This window comes from Girardinichthys multiradiatus, chromosome 6, assembly GCF_021462225.1.
Source record: "Girardinichthys multiradiatus isolate DD_20200921_A chromosome 6, DD_fGirMul_XY1, whole genome shotgun sequence".
NCBI classification, from domain to species: Eukaryota; Metazoa; Chordata; class Actinopteri; order Cyprinodontiformes; family Goodeidae; genus Girardinichthys; species Girardinichthys multiradiatus.
In genome coordinates, this window is record NC_061799.1 from 16792612 (window position 1) to 16810429 (window position 17818).

General features: G+C 39.7%; 1 protein-coding gene across 2 annotated transcripts; it reads left to right on the top strand.

Moving 5' to 3' along the window:
* The first annotated feature begins 188 nt into the window (after positions 1-188).
* Positions 189-12518, top strand: cryz (crystallin, zeta (quinone reductase)). 2 transcript variants are annotated; one of them, XM_047369426.1, is made up of 8 exons: positions 189-385; positions 4710-4862; positions 5864-6027; positions 9229-9280; positions 10668-10817; positions 11827-11928; positions 12021-12116; positions 12272-12518. In XM_047369426.1, exons 1-8 carry the CDS (start codon positions 278-280, stop codon positions 12431-12433), a joined length of 987 nt encoding a protein of 328 aa, XP_047225382.1. In that variant the 5' UTR covers positions 189-277; the 3' UTR covers positions 12434-12518. The 2 variants fall into 2 exon arrangements, with proteins under 2 accessions (XP_047225382.1, XP_047225383.1); XM_047369427.1 differs by lacking the exon at positions 12272-12518 and having other exon boundaries at positions 11796-11928; positions 12021-12084.
* The last annotated feature ends 5300 nt before the right edge of the window (positions 12519-17818 follow it).

Consider the following 17818-nt stretch of genomic DNA (forward strand, 5'->3'; position numbering starts at 1 on the left):
TTAAAAAACACAAACAAAAACAAAACACGAATCTTGTGATCATTGGCCAGTATCAAATGTCATTAGTTTTCGCTGGTGTATTGTTTAATTTGGCAACATAAAGCAAAAAAGGGGAACAATATACAGTACAGTAAAAAAAAATAAAATCTATTTACAAAACTGACTAAGGAGGGCGCTGATGTTCCAAATCCAAATAAATAGTGAAGAAGAAGCGAGAACTGAGTGAGACGCCGAATTTCTCTGTCCTCTCTGCAGGTTGTGCTGAAGGTGTGCAGAGATGCCAGGCAGCAGGTTGATGAGAGCCATCAGAGTGAGTGAGTTTGGAGCTCCGTCTGTCCTCAAGCTGTGTTCGGATGTTCCTGTCCCTCAGCCGGGACGCAGACAGGTGAGGCACCCCGCTGCAGACGCCGGTTTGCGGGTCACAGTCCACAGGTGGACAGGGGCTGGAAGTTTAGCACAGCCATGACAACTGCAGAGTAGCTGCAACATGAGGTTTCACACATTAACATGTCTGGCATGTCTCTTAACTTTGATTCTCTCTTTGTGCAAACGCAGGTCTAATCTCGTTAACAGTTTTCTGCTAAACTAGTCAGGTCTTTTCAGCAGTTTATACGTCTTTCCTGCTTAGATCAATAAATAATAGCTGTAGTTGATTTTCATGACTTTCTGTAAACCTGAGGTCAGAGTACACGCAAGAGGGATTTCCAGCTGTCCTCCACTTGTTTTTATTTCAAAGGAAAGTGGCAATACATAGATTTATCCAAAGGATATAAAGTAATACAAAGAATTGGGCTCTAAAGTATGACGCCAATATTTTAAAATCAGGCGAACCATCGCATAATGTTTCACAGTGTTTTTATTTAGATTTGATTTGGCCGTAGGAATGGACAAAATGGCAAAATTCTATTGTGATTATGTTAGAGACGTAATCACAACTGTATCCCAATTTCCCTTTGTAGAAACATACAGATCCTTCTCAAAATATTAGCATATTGTGATAAAGTTAATTATTTTCCATAATGTCATGATGAAAATTTAACATTCATATATTTTAGATTCATTGCACACTAACTGAAATATTTCAAGTCTTTTATTGTCTTAATACGGATGATTTTGGCATACAGCTCATGAAAACCCAAAATTCCTATCTCACAAAATTAGCATATTTCATCCGACCAATAAAAGGAAAGTGTTTTTAATACAAAAAACGTCAACCTTCAAATAATCATGTACAGATATGCACTCAATACTTGGTCGGGAATCCTTTGGCAGAAATGACTGCTTCAATGCGGCGTGGCATGGAGGCAATCAGCCTGTGGCACTGCTGAGGTCTTATGGAGGCCCAGGATGCTTCGATAGCGGCCTTTAGCTCATCCAGAGTGTTGGGTCTTGAGTCTCTCAACGTTCTCTTCACAATATCCCACAGATTCTCTATGGGGTTCAGGTCAGGAGAGTTGGCAGGTCAATTGAGCACAGTGATACCATGGTCAGTAAACCATTTACCAGTGGTTTTGGCACTGTGAGCAGGTGCCAGGTCGTGCTGAAAAATGAAATCTTCATCTCCATAAAGCTTTTCAGCAGATGGAAGCATGAAGTGCTCCAAAATCTCCTGATAGCTAGCTGCATTGACCCTGCCCTTGATAAAACACAGTGGACCAACACCAGCAGCTGACACGGCACCCCAGACCATCACTGACTGTGGGTACTTGACACTGGACTTCTGGCATTTTGGCATTTCCTTCTCCCCAGTCTTCCTCCAGACTCTGGCACCTTGATTTCTGAATGACATGCAGAATTTGCTTTCATCCGAAAAAAGTACTTTGGAGTACTTTGGACCACTGAGCAACAGTCCAGTGCTGCTTCTCTGTAGCCCAGGTCAGGCGCTTCTGCTGCTGTTTCTGGTTCAAAAGTGGCTTGACCTGGGGAATGCGGCACCTGTAGCCCATTTCCTGCACACGCCTGTGCACGGTGGCTCTGGATGTTTCTACTCCAGACTCAGTCCACTGCTTCCGCAGGTCCCCCAAGGTCTGGAATCGGCCCTTCTCCACAATCTTCCTCAGGGTCCGGTCACCTCTTCTCGTTGTGCAGCGTTTTCTGCCACACTTTTTCCTTCCCACAGACTTCCCACTGAGGTGCCTTGATACAGCACTCTGGGAACAGCCTATTCGTTCAGAAATTTCTTTCTGTGTCTTACCCTCTTGCTTGAGGGTGTCAATAGTGGCCTTCTGGACAGCAGTCAGGTCGGGAGTCTTACCCATGATTGGGGTTTTGAGTGATGAACCAGGCTGGGAGTTTTAAAGGCCTCAGGAATCTTTTGCAGGTGTTTAGAGTTAACTCGTTGATTCAGATGATTAGGTTCATAGCTCGTTTAGAGACCCTTTTAAAGATATGCTAATTTTGTGAGATAGGAATTTTGGGTTTTCATGAGCTGTATGCCAAAATCATCCGTATTAAGACAATAAAAGACCTGAAATATTTCAGTTAGTGTGCAATGAATCTAAAATATATGAATGTTAAATTTTCATCATGACATTATGGAAAATAATGAACTTTATCACAATATGCTAATATTTTGAGAAGGACCTGTACAGTTAAGCCCATAATTATTCATACCCTGGCAGAATTAAATGCATAGTAATCTTTTAGTTTTACCATCGTGTTAGTTCTGAAGTGTTAACGTTTCGGAGTGGCCCAGTCAAAGTCCCAACTTGAATCCAATTAAAACTCTCTAGACGGAGCTTGTACTTGTAAAGAAACAGACTGGCGATTTGCCTGCTGGGCATTGCTGCCTGACCGTCTCGGCCAGTGCCATTCTGGTCATAAATGGGTCATCAGCTTGGGACCACCAGTCATAAATGTTTCGCTCCTTTAACCCCAGTACATCTGCTGATGCCCTAGGTGTTATTTGGCCCCAACTCTTGTCCTTCCTCCTTAGCCACAGCCAAAAGCTGCCTTTCTGCGCCTCTTCCGCCAGTTCTTTGATGGCTTTACCCCTGCTCGTGTACATACCATGTTGCAGAGCAGGCGAACAGTTGAGGATACGACGAGGCCCCTGCATCCCACTTCGACAGGTGGTGGGAGCTAAACATTAGGGTGATGGGAAGAAGACCCTCTTACATCACAGACTTGGAGGTCAAATCATCAGTGCAGACATGCAAAAAGCTGGTCAGCAGATGTACAGGGGTTGGACAATGAAACTGAAACACCTGTTATTTTAGTGTGGGAGGTTTCATGGCTAAATTGGACCAGCCTGGTAGCCAGTCTTCATTGATGGCACATTGCACCAGTAAGAGCAGAGTGTGAAGGTTCAATTAGCAGGGTGAGAGCACAGTTTTGCTCAAAATATTGAAATGCAGACAACATTATGGGTGACATACCAGAGTTTAAAAGAGGACAAATTGTTGGTGCAAGTCTTGCTGGCGCATCTGTGACCAAGACAGCAAGTCTTTGTGATGTATCAAGAGCCACGGTATCCAGGGTAATGTCAGCATACCACCAAGAAGGACGAACCACATCCAACAGGATTAACTGTGGATACAAGAGGAAGCTGTCTGAAAGGGATGTTCGGGTGCTAACCCGGATTGTATCCAAAAAACCACGGCTGCCCAAATCATGGCAGAATTAAATGTGCACCTCAACTCTCCTGTTTCCACCAGAACTGTCCGTCGGGAGCTCCACGGGGTCAATATACACGGCCGGGCTGCTATAGCCAGACCTTTGGTCACTCATGCCAATGCCAAACGTCGGTTTCAATGGTGCAAGGAGCGCAAATCTTGGGCTGTGGACAATGTGAAACATGTATTGTTCTCTGATGAGTCCACCTTTACTGTTTTCCCCACATCCAGGAGAGTTACGGTGTGGAGAATCCCCAAAGAAGAGTACCACCCAGACTGTTGCATGCCCAGAGTGAAGCATGGGGGTGGATCAGTGATGGTTTGGGCTGCCATATCATGGCATTCCCTTGGCCCAATACTTGTGCTAGATGGGCGCGTCACTGCCAAGGACTACCGAACCATTCTTGAGGACCATGTGCATCCAATGGTTCAAACATTGTATCCTGAAGGCGGTGCCGTGTATCAGGATGACAATGCACCAATACACACAGCAAGACTGGTGAAAGATTGGTTTGATGAACATGAAAGTGAAGTTGAACATCTCCCATGGCCTGCACAGTCACCAGATCTAAATATTATTGAGCCACTTTGGGGTGTTTTGGAGGAGCGAGTCAGGAAACGTTTTCCTCCACCAGTATCACGTAGTGACCTGGCCACTATCCTGCAAGAAGAATGGCTTAAAATCCCTCTGACCACTGTGCAGGACTTGTATATGTTATTCCCAAGACAAATTGATGCTGTATTGGCTGCAAAAAGAGGCCCTACACCATACTAATATATTATTGTGGTCTAAACCAGGTGTTTCCGTTTCATTGTCCAACCCCTGTAGAAGGGTTGTCTGCGGTAATGCTAATAAATATTTGTCCATTGTTAAGAAAGGTATAAATCATTTTTTTACATTCCATTTTTGAATCAATTGTAAATAACACATAAATACATATATATTCAGAATGAATACTCCTTTTGCATTGCTTTACTTGTATAACAGAGGATTTGGACCAAAGAACATTTTTGATCAGATTTTCACCCCGTTTTATAATTTTGTCAACTTTTATTAAGTACAACAGAGACTTGTTTAAGATCTATTTGATGCAGGTACTGATTCATGTCCGTGCCTGTGGAGTGAACCCCGTGGAAACGTACATCCACTCTGGATCTTACGCCCGGAAGCCCACTCTGCCATATACTCCAGGCTCTGATGTCGCCGGAGTGGTGGATGCTGTTGGAGAGGGAGTCACTGCAGTAAAGGTCACAGTAAAAACCACGCTCCTCACAGCGCACACAAATACAGTCATGTGAAAAGAACTGGACACCTCATTTTATATTCAGTTCTTTACTAGGAAATTATCACATGTCAATGTGTAATCTCATTTTTTATATTATCTCTGGATAAAATAGTTTTACTAGTTTTACTTATTAAAGTGTAGCAGCCAACATGTGCTTTCTAAATGGGTAAAACAATGTAAGGACAATGTACCCCTTAATAACTCATCATATCCTCTTTTAATTGAAAAGATTAAGACCCCCATTTCTTAGATTTAATCCAACCCTGGTGTGTTTACTGGTATGTTTAGTCAGTATTTCTTTTTTTTTTTTTCTCACATGGTTTCACATTTTCTTCAAACACCCCCTGGTGCACAATAGAATTCATATTGAATTCAATGACAGCGAGTTAGGCATAAAAGCCTCCCCAAACCATGACGCTTCTGCCTCCTTACCCCAAAGTTTGTATAAGGGTCTTTTCCTGGAGTGGCTTAAGCCAAACATATCCTCTGTTCTGGTGTCTAAATATAATAAAATCTTACTCTCATCTGTCCGAAGAACATTATTCCAGAAGTGCTGGTGTTTGTCTACATTTTTCTCTGTCAGACTTTTAAAATGGTACTAAAATCTGATTCGGCTGTGTGTAATTTTAGCCATTTTAAGAGGGGACAAATGTAGGCGTGTCCCAATTTATTTCTCACCTTAAATAGCATTTTTAATACAAGATTTAAAAGGTCTTTTTCTTCGCTCTTTATTTATATTACTTGAGTTTTTCAGCATTGTTAAAAACAGACATTAAATACCACAGGTCCAAATATGTTAGACAAACACACAGGCTGTTTATAGGGTGTGTTAATTTTTTTTCCGAGACATTTAGAATAAATCCTTCTTTTATGTTTCTTGATTGACAACAGTCATCTCATGGAGCTTTACCAAAACGGTCCCAGAGACGGTCCACACATCAAGTGATTGTTTGTGTTTTCCAGGCTGGGGATCGGGTCTTCACCACTGCCACCGAGTCTGGAGGTTATGCACAGTATGCTGTTGCAGTTGACGACTGTGTTCACAAGCTGCCTGATGCTTTAGACTTCACACAGGGAGCAGCCATAGGCATTCCTTACTTCACTGCCTACAGAGCCCTCGTTCACAAGTAAGACCAAACTTTTCCAGGAGAGGACTTATTCAAGGTTTCAACCGAAGCTTTTATACGTCACGTACATACTCAGAAATACTGGAAAAGACCATGAAGCAATCTGTTCAGACTTTCCAGAAAACAGAATAAAATTATTTATCATGTAAAATAGATTTTCGGACAGTTTAACAGCATCTATGATAAATACAAACATGACAAAAGAGTTTATTGGCATATTTTCGCATCTGCTGAAGACCTCGTGTCTCTGTTTGCATATAATCATAACATATTTTATTAGATTCCATATAAGTTCATATGGAACTGTTTATACAGAGATCTAGTGACGTAGGTGGTTAGATCTAGGATTTAGTATCCAGATTAGTATTCATATCACTTCACTTTTTTACATTACAACCACAGACTTCATTTTTTTAATTTGGTTTCTATTCTATAAACCAACACAAATGAGCACATACTTACGGAAGGAAGAAAATATACATTTAAAAAACGTAGAGTTAGTAAACTTTGCATATCTAGAGACTGGATCTTTTTGCTCACTCCTTGCAAAATGAGTCATAACATGACACATTATCAGACTGGATGGAGAGCACCGTTTAAGTGTTGCCACAGAATCTCAGCTTGATTTAGTTCTAGTTAGACTTTGACTGGGCCATTCTAACACATACAGGTCCTTCTCAAAATATTAGCATATATAAAGTTCATTATTTTCCATAATGTCATGATGAAAATTTTACATTCATATATTTTAGATTCATTGCACACTAACTGAAATATTTCAGGTCTTTTATTGTCTTAATACGGATGATTGTGGCATACAGCTCATGAAAACCCAAAATTCCTATCTCACAAAATTAGCATATTTCATCCGACCAATAAAAGAAAAGTGTTTTTAATACAAAAAACGTCAACCTTCAAATAATCATGTACAGTTATGCACTCAATACTTGGTCGGGAATCCTTTGGCAGAAATGACTGCTTCAATGCGGCGTGGCATGGAGGCAATCAGCCTGTGGCACTGCTGAGGTCTTATGGAGGCCCAGGATGCTTCGATAGCGGCCTTTAGCTCATCCAGAGTGTTGGGTCTTGAGTCTCTCAACGTTCTCTTCACAATATCCCACAGATTCTCTATGGGGTTCAGGTCAGGTGAGTTGGCAGGCCAATTGAGCACAGTGATACCATGGTCAGTAAACCATTTACCAGTGGTTTTGGCACTGTGAGCAGGTGCCAGGTCGTGCTGAAAAATGAAATCTTCATCTCCATAAAGCTTTTCAGCAGATGGAAGCATGAAGTGCTCCAAAATCTCCTGATAGCTAGCTGCATTGACCCTGCCCTTGATAAAACACAGTGGACCAACACCAGCAGCTGACACGGCACCCCAGACCATCACTGACTGTGGGTACTTGACACTGGACTTCTGGCATTTTGGCATTTCCTTCTCCCCAGTCTTCCTCCAGACTCTGGCACCTTGATTTCCGAATGACATGCAGAATTTGCTTTCATCCGAAAAAAGTACTTTGGACCACTGAGCAACAGTCCAGTGCTGCTTCTCTGTAGCCCAGGTCAGGCGCTTCTGCCGCTGTTTCTGGTTCAAAAGTGGCTTGACCTGGGGAATGCGGCACCTGTAGCCCATTTCCTGCACACGCCTGTGCACGGTGGCTCTGGATGTTTCTACTCCAGACTCAGTCCACTGCTTCCGCAGGTCCCCCAAGGTCTGGAATCGGCCCTTCTCCACAATCTTCCTCAGGGTCCGGTCACCTCTTCTCGTTGTGCAGCGTTTTCTGCCACACTTTTTCCTTCCCACAGACTTCCCACTGAGGTGCCTTGATACAGCACTCTGGGAACAGCCTATTCGTTCAGAAATGTCTTTCTGTGTCTTACCCTCTTGCTTGAGGGTGTCAATAGTGGCCTTCTGGACAGCAGTCAGGTCGGCAGTCTTACCCATGATTGGGGTTTTGAGTGATGAACCAGGCTGGGAGTTTTAAAGGCCTCAGGAATCTTTTGCAGGTGTTTAGAGTTAACTCGTTGATTCAGATGATTAGGTTCATAGCTCGTTTAGAGACCCTTTTAATGATATGCTAATTTTGTGAGATAGGAATTTTGGGTTTTCATGAGCTGTATGCCAAAATCATCCGTATTAAGACAATAAAAGACCTGAAATATTTCAGTTAGTGTGCAATGAATCTAAAATATATGAATGTTAAATTTTCATCATGACATTATGGAAAATAATGAACTTTATCACAATATGCTAATATTTTGAGAAGGACCTGTATATGCTGTGATCTGAAGTATTTGATTATGATTTTATTTCAGGGTGCTGGAGTAAAGGGGTCTGAATTCAAATGTGTGCTCTTTTCAGATGTTTTTTGTAAAAAAAAAAAAAAAAAACTTAAGCAATGCAGGGTTATGTTTTACCTTCTGATTCTTGAAATATGCTGAAGTCAGACAGTCATGTAAATAGAATTTTCAGATATCTCTAGCATAAATAAACCCACATACAAAACAACACAATATCTCAGTAACTCCCAAATCAAATCAAAAGCTATGAATAAGTATTAGTTGACAACATAATCTTCATCATATTCCCCTTGAGTGAATAACATGCATTCTGGTGATGCACATTGATGCAATGTCTCAGCTTTTCCTTTTTATTTATTCATACCAAGACATTAATATTTTTAGAAAATGGTGAACAGATTTGTTAATTGGTTTTAATTGACACTTCATCACTGCTTTGCCATTGTTGCAAACACTGCATGCAGTGATTGCAACCATTGCAGCCATTGGAAAAAATACAGAGCTTGGCACACAACTGGTACAGCTGTTTTTGCACATGAGGTAACACCTCCCTCTGCTGGACAGTTGTTTTACAGCATCATCCTGAAACACCCTTGCAGAAATCTTCACCTACCCATCATTAATTTACAAAAAAACAAAAACAAAATTAGGATTAAAATATGTAAGCCATGCAATCAAAATAATTAAATATTTTGAAATGGATTTAGTATAAATATGTACAGAAACAGAGAAAATCATCAGAAATCATGATCCTGTACTATTAAAAATTTTCCAATTGAAAAGAAAAAGCTTTAATAATCATGAGTAAGCTTTGGTTACTCATGTTTTATGAAAAGATGTATGTATTATGACTGCATGAGAAGGTTAGCTGTATTTTGGTCACTTTGCTGTGTTCTGCAGAGCTCATGTCAAAGCTGGAGAAACGGTCCTCATCCATGGAGCCAGTGGAGGGGTGAGAGCAGCTCCCAGCTTTTCTGTGTTAATGACACGCCACACTGTGGCTATCAGTGAGGTCTGTTTGTTTCTGTAACAGGTGACAAGAAGGTCCAAAAGGAAAGTCAACTCATACCCTGATCTAAGAAGCATCTCTGCAGCCATTCTATAAGTGTTAGAGGCCGATACTATATCCAGATTTCTGGTTTCAGACTCATCCTTAAACCATTTTCCCAATTTGCTTGCATCTCTTCAGACTCTCCCTGTATTTAAACAACAACCTTTTTTTACAGAAACAACAAAAGTTGGTTCAAACCACTAAACAAAAGGGAAACGAGTGTCAATAATGATGTTGCAGAAACATAAATACAGCAATCTGTCAGTGCAACGAAGAAACACAAAAACTAGACACCCAAACAGGTTGTTTATTGAGTGTCTGTCCAGTTATCTGATATTTAGCTTTTTCTGTCCTTGAGCTCTGTCAGGTGGCAACCCTCAGCTTCTTCAGCATCTTTAGCAACTTCAGCATCCTCATCTCCACCCTCACTACAGCTACAGGATCTCAAGTCCTTCCTTTTATGAGAGACATTCATAGACCCTGTTACTAGGAATATACTTATTTGAACTCATTTATGAAATAAAGATTAACCAGCAAAGCTGTTCTACTAATGCTGCGCTTCAGTCTTAATAAATAGACACGGACTGTAACTCACACAACTGAACAAATCTTTCTCAAAACTCAAATATTATTACAGTCTAATGACAAAAGTAATGTTTGTTGAAGTGTTTTTAGGAACAGTACAGTACGAGTGTTGTTAAAATATAGCCAGTGATGCATATTGTCCACTTCAACAGAGGGTCTGACGCTATAGAAGTAGTAGTTAAATATTCTCCAGCTGCTGAGCATTTCTCTGATTCAAAGCCATACTTGAATGAGCTTTTTTCTTTTTTTTTACTTACAGTATTTGGGCAGTAGGTGGCAGTATTCAGCGACACACTAGAATCCAGCGAAGTCAGTCAGTCAGTCAGTCATTTTCTACTGCTTCATCCATAGTGGGTCGCAGGGAGCTGGTGCCTATCTCTAGCAGTCTATGGGCGGGGGGCGGGGTACAACCTGGACAGGTCGCCAGTCCATCGCAGGGCAAATCCAACGAAGTGGTTTATATAAAACTAAATCATCAACACCCACACACATCCAAGAAAACGGCTTTTAAATAATTGTCTAATGAAATGACCACTATGCATGACCCGCCTGCTATAAACTTATTTTTTTGTACATTTGTCGGTTCATATTATCAGGAAATATAAGCACAGATAAGGACATGATTATGTTTTTACTTCTACTGTTATCATGCAGTTCTGGGTATAAACTGATGCCACAAAAATGTTTGTGATGAAACCAACAGGTGGGTGTGGCAGCATGCCAGCTGTCCCGGGCTCTGGGCCTCAGGGTGCTGGGGACAGCGGGGACACCAGAAGGGATGAAGTTGGCCCTCAGCAGTGGAGCACACTTGGTTTTTAATCATAGAGAGGAAGGATACACTGACAAAATCATGGTACTGACACATGCAGGAAGACCAACAGGAACGGTTTGCTTTTCAGACGCACATTGCTGTGGAAGAGTATCGTTTCTTTACAGATTTCTACTGGTTTTGCTTTTATGTCTCACTTAAATTTGTCAGATCATCAAACTAATTTGAATATCAGATCAAAATAACCTTAGAAATTTCAAAAAGAAATTCTGTAAATTATTCTATTCAAAAAGTAAAACGTTTTCCAAACCAATCTGTATGACAAAGTAATTGCTCCCTAATCCTGATAACTGGGTTTACCCCTGCTTGGCAGCAACACCAGCCATCAAGTGTCTGTGATAACTGGTATCGACTCTTTAGCATTGCTATGGAGCAACTGTGGCCCACGCTTCTTTTCAGAATCATTTTAATTTAGCCACACTGGAGAACTTTTGAGGTTCAAGGTCATGCCATTATATCTAAACAGGGTTTAAGTCCATACTTTGACTAGGCCATTCTAATACTTTTTTTTTTTTCTTTTTTTAGCAATTCAGAGGTGGACTTGCTGGTGTGCCTCATTAACCTGATGTAATCTCAAGTGTACTTAAGCTGAAAAGTCACAAACTGATGGACTGTATTCCTTTTAGATTTGGGATATGATGTGTTGGTTTTTGAGATCCCTTAGCATATACTTCATGTTGGCAGACGGGTTTCTATGTAAGTGATATCTTGATTTTTACAGGTCAGGCAGTAATTAGGCCTGGCTGTGGCCCACAAAGTTGAACCAAAAAATGTGGTTAATTCATGATTTAACAAGAATAATAATATTTTCACATAGAGCCAGGTTGCCTTGGGAAGTTCCTTTAATAAATGGGAAAAAAAATCATTGGAAAACCTTTTTTTGTACTCGGATTATCTTTGTCAGAAACAAAATTTGTTTGATCTGAAGCATTTAAGTGTGGCAAAAAATAGGACATTTTTTAAAGGGTCAAATGCTTTTTCACTCCACTGTAACTGTTATAGAAACATTGGATTGCGTGTTTATGTGCTCCAGAAGGCCACAGAAGGCTGGGGTGTGAATGTGATAGTGGAGATGCTGTCCAATGTCAACCTCAGCAAAGACCTCCAGCTGCTGGCGCATGGAGGACGAGTGACGGTCTGTAGGACGCTGCTTTCAGCAGGGTTTGAAACTCAAATTGTTAAGCTTTTTTTTGTGTTTTTGATTTTTTACTTGTTTCTTTTCTGTAGGTTGTTGGTTCAAGAGGCTCTATAGAGATCAACCCCAGAGACACCATGGCTAAGGAGAGCAGCATCGTCGGAGTGGCCCTATTCTTCACCACACCGGTACTCAGCAACGACCCAACAAAACGTTCCCACACTTTAGAGTTACATCTAACAAACTGTAGTTGAATGCTATGCAAATTAGGAGTTAAACATTTCTCTTAACAGCATGGTGTGCACAGATCCGTAATTAAACCTTCCTCCCTCTCCCCTGTCAGAGGGAGAAGAAGGAGTGTGCATCGCTGCTCTTTGCAGGGATGGAGGCCGGATGGCTGCGGCCAGTTGTCGGCCCTCAGTACCCGCTGGAGAAGGCTGCCCAGGCCCACCGTGACATCATGGAGAGTCCCGGGGCAGCTGGGAAAATTGTCCTGACTATGTAACATGATGACCTTTAAGAATAAGGGGTCAATATTTTCCTGTAAGATTTAGGTAGAGTCAAATAAAGTCATGTTCAATAAATTTGAATATTATTGAAATTTCATTTATTTAAGTGAAATGCATTATATAGATGAACTGCACACAGACTGGAGTTTTTAAGCCTTTATTTCTGTTAATCATGATGATTCTCTGCTACCAGCTAATGAAAACATGACATTTAAGATCAGAATATTACGTCAGACCATTAAAAACATTTCACATTGAATTCTTTCTCCTTTTCTCCAGCAGGCTTAGACAGCTGCCAAATAACATTAGATTTTTGATTTGATGTTATTTTTGGATGCAGCGTACATTGACCATAATGTGTTCGACACATATTCACCACAGAAATACCTGGTGGAATATTTCAAAAAAATGTAGGGTTTAAATCAGAGAAATAAAAACGTATTTTTGTTAACTATTCTTATGGTATGTCTAATAGCTCAGTTTGCTTTGAATGGAAAGGATGTGTTCAAATCTTAGGTTCTGGCTTACGATGTGTAGTCAGTTTCTGCCTAATGTTCTGCATCAGAACATACCTTTTTCTTTCAAACGTCAACAGCTCATGTGCTTTGCAAAAGTATTCATACCCTTTAGACTTTTTAACATGTCTTGTTATAGCCACAAACTCCGGCGTATTTTATTGCAATATAATGTGACGTACCAACACTAGATCTAGCAACAGACTTTATTAGCCCATTTTTCTTTGCAAATTTACTCAGGTTGAGTCAGAATAGATGGACAGTGTCCCTGAACACTGATTTTAAAGTCTTGCCACATATTGTATTTAGATTTGGACTTTGACTAACAGATGATTGTAGCTGTGGCTACATGTTTAGGGTTCCTGTCTTGCTGGAACAGAAACACTCCACTATGCAGTCTCAAGTCTTTTCCAGCCTCCAACATGTTTTATTTCCCCAAGATTGCTCTGTATTTAGCTCCATCTGTCTTCTCATGAATGTTGACCATGTCCCCACTGAGTAAAAGCATCCCCACAGCATGATGCTGCCATTCCCGTGTGTAACAAACGGAATAGTTATTTCAGGGTGATTTGTAGTGTTTTACAACCTAACCCTGCTTTAAACTCAACAACTCAGGGCGCTGGTGACTCAGTTGGTAGAGCGTGCACCATGTGCAGAGGCTGTAGTCCTCGATGCAGTTGTCCTGGGTTTGAACCCTGGTCTTGGGCAGTTTGCTGCATGTCATCCCCTTCTCTTTACACCTTCTTTTCTATCTATTACTGTACAATAAAGGCCACTACAACTAAAACTTCTCTACAACTCTGTTCCTGACATGTCTGTGTGTTCCTTGGTCTTCAGGATGCTGTTTGTTCACCAATGGGAATTTTGCAAGATATTGTTGAAATTTCTACTTTCTTTCCTTAAATGACATGGGTTGTGGCTTGGCATATGCAAAAAAAAAAAATAATCCATTGAAAGCACTTGTATAAGCTGTAAATAATAAATGAATAATAAGTTAGATCAATAAAAAAGACATTTGTATTCTCAAGATTGGTTCTTGACTTGTATCACATGATTAACACTCAGGAACAAAGAAGTCCTCTAGGTGTAAAGTTCAAGGATCCCCTCTGAGTCAGACATGACACCTGTGTTTCTCAGGTGACATTCAGCTCTGCTGAGCATGCTCAGAAGCCAGCCAGGTAACCCAAACTCAACACACGCATACACCAAACATGCTTAGAGCTCTGGAACAACCTGTAAATTAAGAAAATTTGAGTTTTAATTCTGCCGTCAGACCTGCATGTCTCACTCATGGAGCAGTATGGGGTGTACCAAGTAATCAGCAGGAGGGAGACGCTTTGGGTTTTAATTTAAAAGGTAAGCAGTTTGTATCTTTTTGAATGATGATCAAAAAATAAGCTGAGCCCTGCGATCTTCATTGTCTTCAGTAATGTAGTAGATAGCTCAGACAGAAAAACAGTTTATGTGATATCGGCAGAAAATGCTTGTACTTTTAAGTCTAAAGCTCTATTTGATATTTCAGAAAATGTGATGCATTTTGGGTACACTGTCCATGTTCACAATGTTTGTCACTGAGGTCATGGTAACGACTGACAAACATGTGTTGTGTCTCTGACAGCTTATAGATAGAATAAACCTCATTAAGCAAAGATTTAAGATTTTCAAGCGTTAAGGATGTCTGCTCTGGGTAAAACCTAGACCCTGTATTTACCTCATGCTTAGAAACTGATGCATATCAGACTTGGCCATTTTCAACAGCTTCCATAAAAGCACAGAAGTGAAATAACCTTATGAATGTTACAGTTGCAGGTTGATGATACTTGAGTATCTGAAAACATAAAAGCAAAGAAGATTATTAACTAAGTTCAAGAACTTGTTTGATTGTTGGAAATGTACTCGTTAGTAAAGTAAAAAATATAATTCCTAAACAAAGAATCATTGAAAATGATTATGAATTGCAAACAGACCGAGTAGTTTTTAACATCTAAAGCACATTGTTTTCCTCCCAGTCTTGCCTGTGCTGGCCTAATAGGTAATGTGCATCCTTGGAAAATTGAAAGTTTAAATAATGTTTTACATTTAAAATGTATCTTCCAAGCTACCAAAGACAAATAATTTTAATCCAAGTCCAAATGTGAATTCACTTCCTTTTTTGAGATTTGCTGAAAAATAAAACAGACAAACATGAACTCTGGTCTCCTGTGAGGTTTTCAAGTGCTTTCAGCCCACAGGAAGTTGGTTCTTAGATGCCCCCAATAAACCACAAAGCTGAGAAACGTATAGAAAGAAGTACATTACAGGAAATGTCAAAAACAAGCGGCAAAGCTGTAGAGCAGCTATCAAGCTCAGCCAAAAACGGTTATAAATCGTCCACAATTACAACTGAAACCCATTATTCATATCCCTGTCACTTTCACATTAAAATTATTTTTATTCAACCAAGAAGTTTGTTTCTGATAGGAAAGACAGGCACCTCTAAAAGAGTAACAAAACAATATGAATGGAGTATCAGTTTTGTAACATAAAAAAAAAAAACATGGCATTTTAAATAATATTTACGCTTTTCTCAATAACCAAAAGACAAATCTTTATTGGCATACAACAATAAAACTCTTATTATTGCTGACCAGCTTTTGCATGTTTCCACTGCTATTTTGATGATTTATCTCTGGTGTGACCTCCAAGTCTTCGGGGTTGGAAGGTCTCCTTGACATCACCCTCAGCTTTAGCTTCCTCCACAGATTTGTTATTGGATTCTGGTCCGGTCTCTGGCTGGTCCACTCCAAAACATAAATATTACTTCCAGTCAGAAGAAAAACTTTAGACAAATAAAATATTACTCTAAACTTAAATGTGCTAGGGGTGTGAATACTTTTGGGCTTAACAGTACACTTTAAAAACCTTACCTTTTTTCTTTGCTGTCTGACTATAAATTAGAATAAAACATTCCTATTTTACATCAGTTGGGATTACCGATATCATTTTTAGTTGCCAAATGCCCGAATCACGACTCTCATCTATGGTGTGGTGGGTTTTTATTTCTGCGTTTTTTTAGTGTAAAGAAAATGAAAAAAAAAAAAAGATGTCAGGAGAAAAACTAAATACAACTATTTAAACAAAGATGTGAAACAAGAACTCTACATCACAGCAGATTCAACCTGAAGTAAAGAGAGCCTACAAAACGTCGTAGAACAAAAGATTCAAACTTGTTTTTTGTTAAAATAAGTTCTCATCTATTTTGATCATGGTGTGGAATCAATAACATTAATGTTGCATCTTGTCACCTAGGGTTGTTGTATATTCTCATTTATCATCTACACATATTGTCCCCAAACATCTGGTATTTATCACTTGCAAAGCTCCTTATACAGTAATCCTCTATGTGCACATCATTGGCAGAGTTATATATTAACAGAATGTTTTTTATGACCCCATGTAATCCATGGAAATTTGTTTTGGTCCTATTTTACTAAATAGACATGATTAACAACTATTTTTCCACCATAGTAGAGAATTATAGACCTCATAAATAGATTCCTTTGTTTCTGTGGTGTTTTCTTTCTATGTGCAAGCAAGGTGCAGACATGCAGATGTGGGCTCAACCGGTATTTCAATTCAATCATCTTATTGCAGTTTGTGTATTTTGAGAGTGATGCAATGAAGACACCCAACACCGATGTGCAACAGATAACCACAACAGGGTGATGGGTGATGTATTTGGATCTAACACTACAAAAACACGACTGTTAGGTTAATTTATATCTCTAAATTGCCCTTAGGTTGTTTGGTTGTTTGTCCTCTATGTTGCCCTGCGATGGACTGGCGACCTGTCCAGGGATGTTGACATTTAGGGCTGGTCAGATGCAATATGCAACTGTAATGAATCTGGATACAGATGTTTGAATCTATTGTGCATTTTTCTCTAATCTAAACATGATCAGAATTATAAGCGCAGACTTGATGTATACATTGACCATAAATAATATTTGTTGTAAATAAATGTCCTTTAGCAAGTTGCATAGAAACTACAGGCTTTCTGTAGCCATCTACTAGCTTCTGGCAAATCGCTGGCTTGGAGCATCAACCGTGTCCAAGTTTCAACCATCTACCTGTTTAATTTTATGTAAAGTTAAAGAATTTGGAAGTCTGCCTCTTTATTATTCCACCCAACCTGTGCAACACATCAATACTACTAGCATCAAAGCAAACCCTCGACATAATGCTACCACTACCATACTTGACTGTTGGAATGCATTGTGGTTCTTCTTCCCAATCATCCTGTCACTGGAGTAATATAGCTCAAAACATCTGTCCTTTATTCATCACGTTTTTACACTAGAAAGCATTTGACTTGTCCATTTGCAAGTGCATTTGTCATTGGAGCTTTAAGATGTGTATTTGTTTTCTTAGTAGGCACCGTCTCAGTCAATGTTGAAGTAAAACTCACTTCACTGTTTATGATTATTTTCTCAGTTTATGATTAGTTTGAGCCTTGGTGGTTTTTAAGTTTTTCCATTGAAAATGTATGAACTATATGTTTAAAGTCAAATCCACGCAAGAAAACCAAACAATCTAAATGAGTTGAGTAATCAACTTGCAACTTGCTAAAAAAATATTGAACCAAATATTAAAGGGGGTGTATGTGCTTAAGGCTGTCTGTATAATTTTAAATCTGTGTGGAGAAAACTCATTAATTTAAACTACTGCACCCGTTTTTAAAACAAAATCGATTCGAGTAGTCTGTTTTATGACCATTAAATTCAATTTGAAATTCATACCAATGATGAGTGAGCACACATCTGACAGAAACTGTTGCTATCTCAGTCAGTAAAGCTGTCTAGGTTTGTTCAGTGGGTTAAATGCATC

Coding starts and splice junctions, on each gene's coding strand:
- cryz (XM_047369426.1), top strand. CDS start 278: ATGCCAGGCAGCAGGTTGATGAGAGCCATCAGAGTGAGTGAGTTTGGA. Junction 4,863..5,863: donor AGGGAGTCACTGCAGTAAAG/GTCACAGTAAAA, acceptor TGTGTTTTCCAG/GCTGGGGATCGGGTCTTCAC. Junction 9,281..10,667: donor TCCATGGAGCCAGTGGAGGG/GTGAGAGCAGCT, acceptor TGAAACCAACAG/GTGGGTGTGGCAGCATGCCA.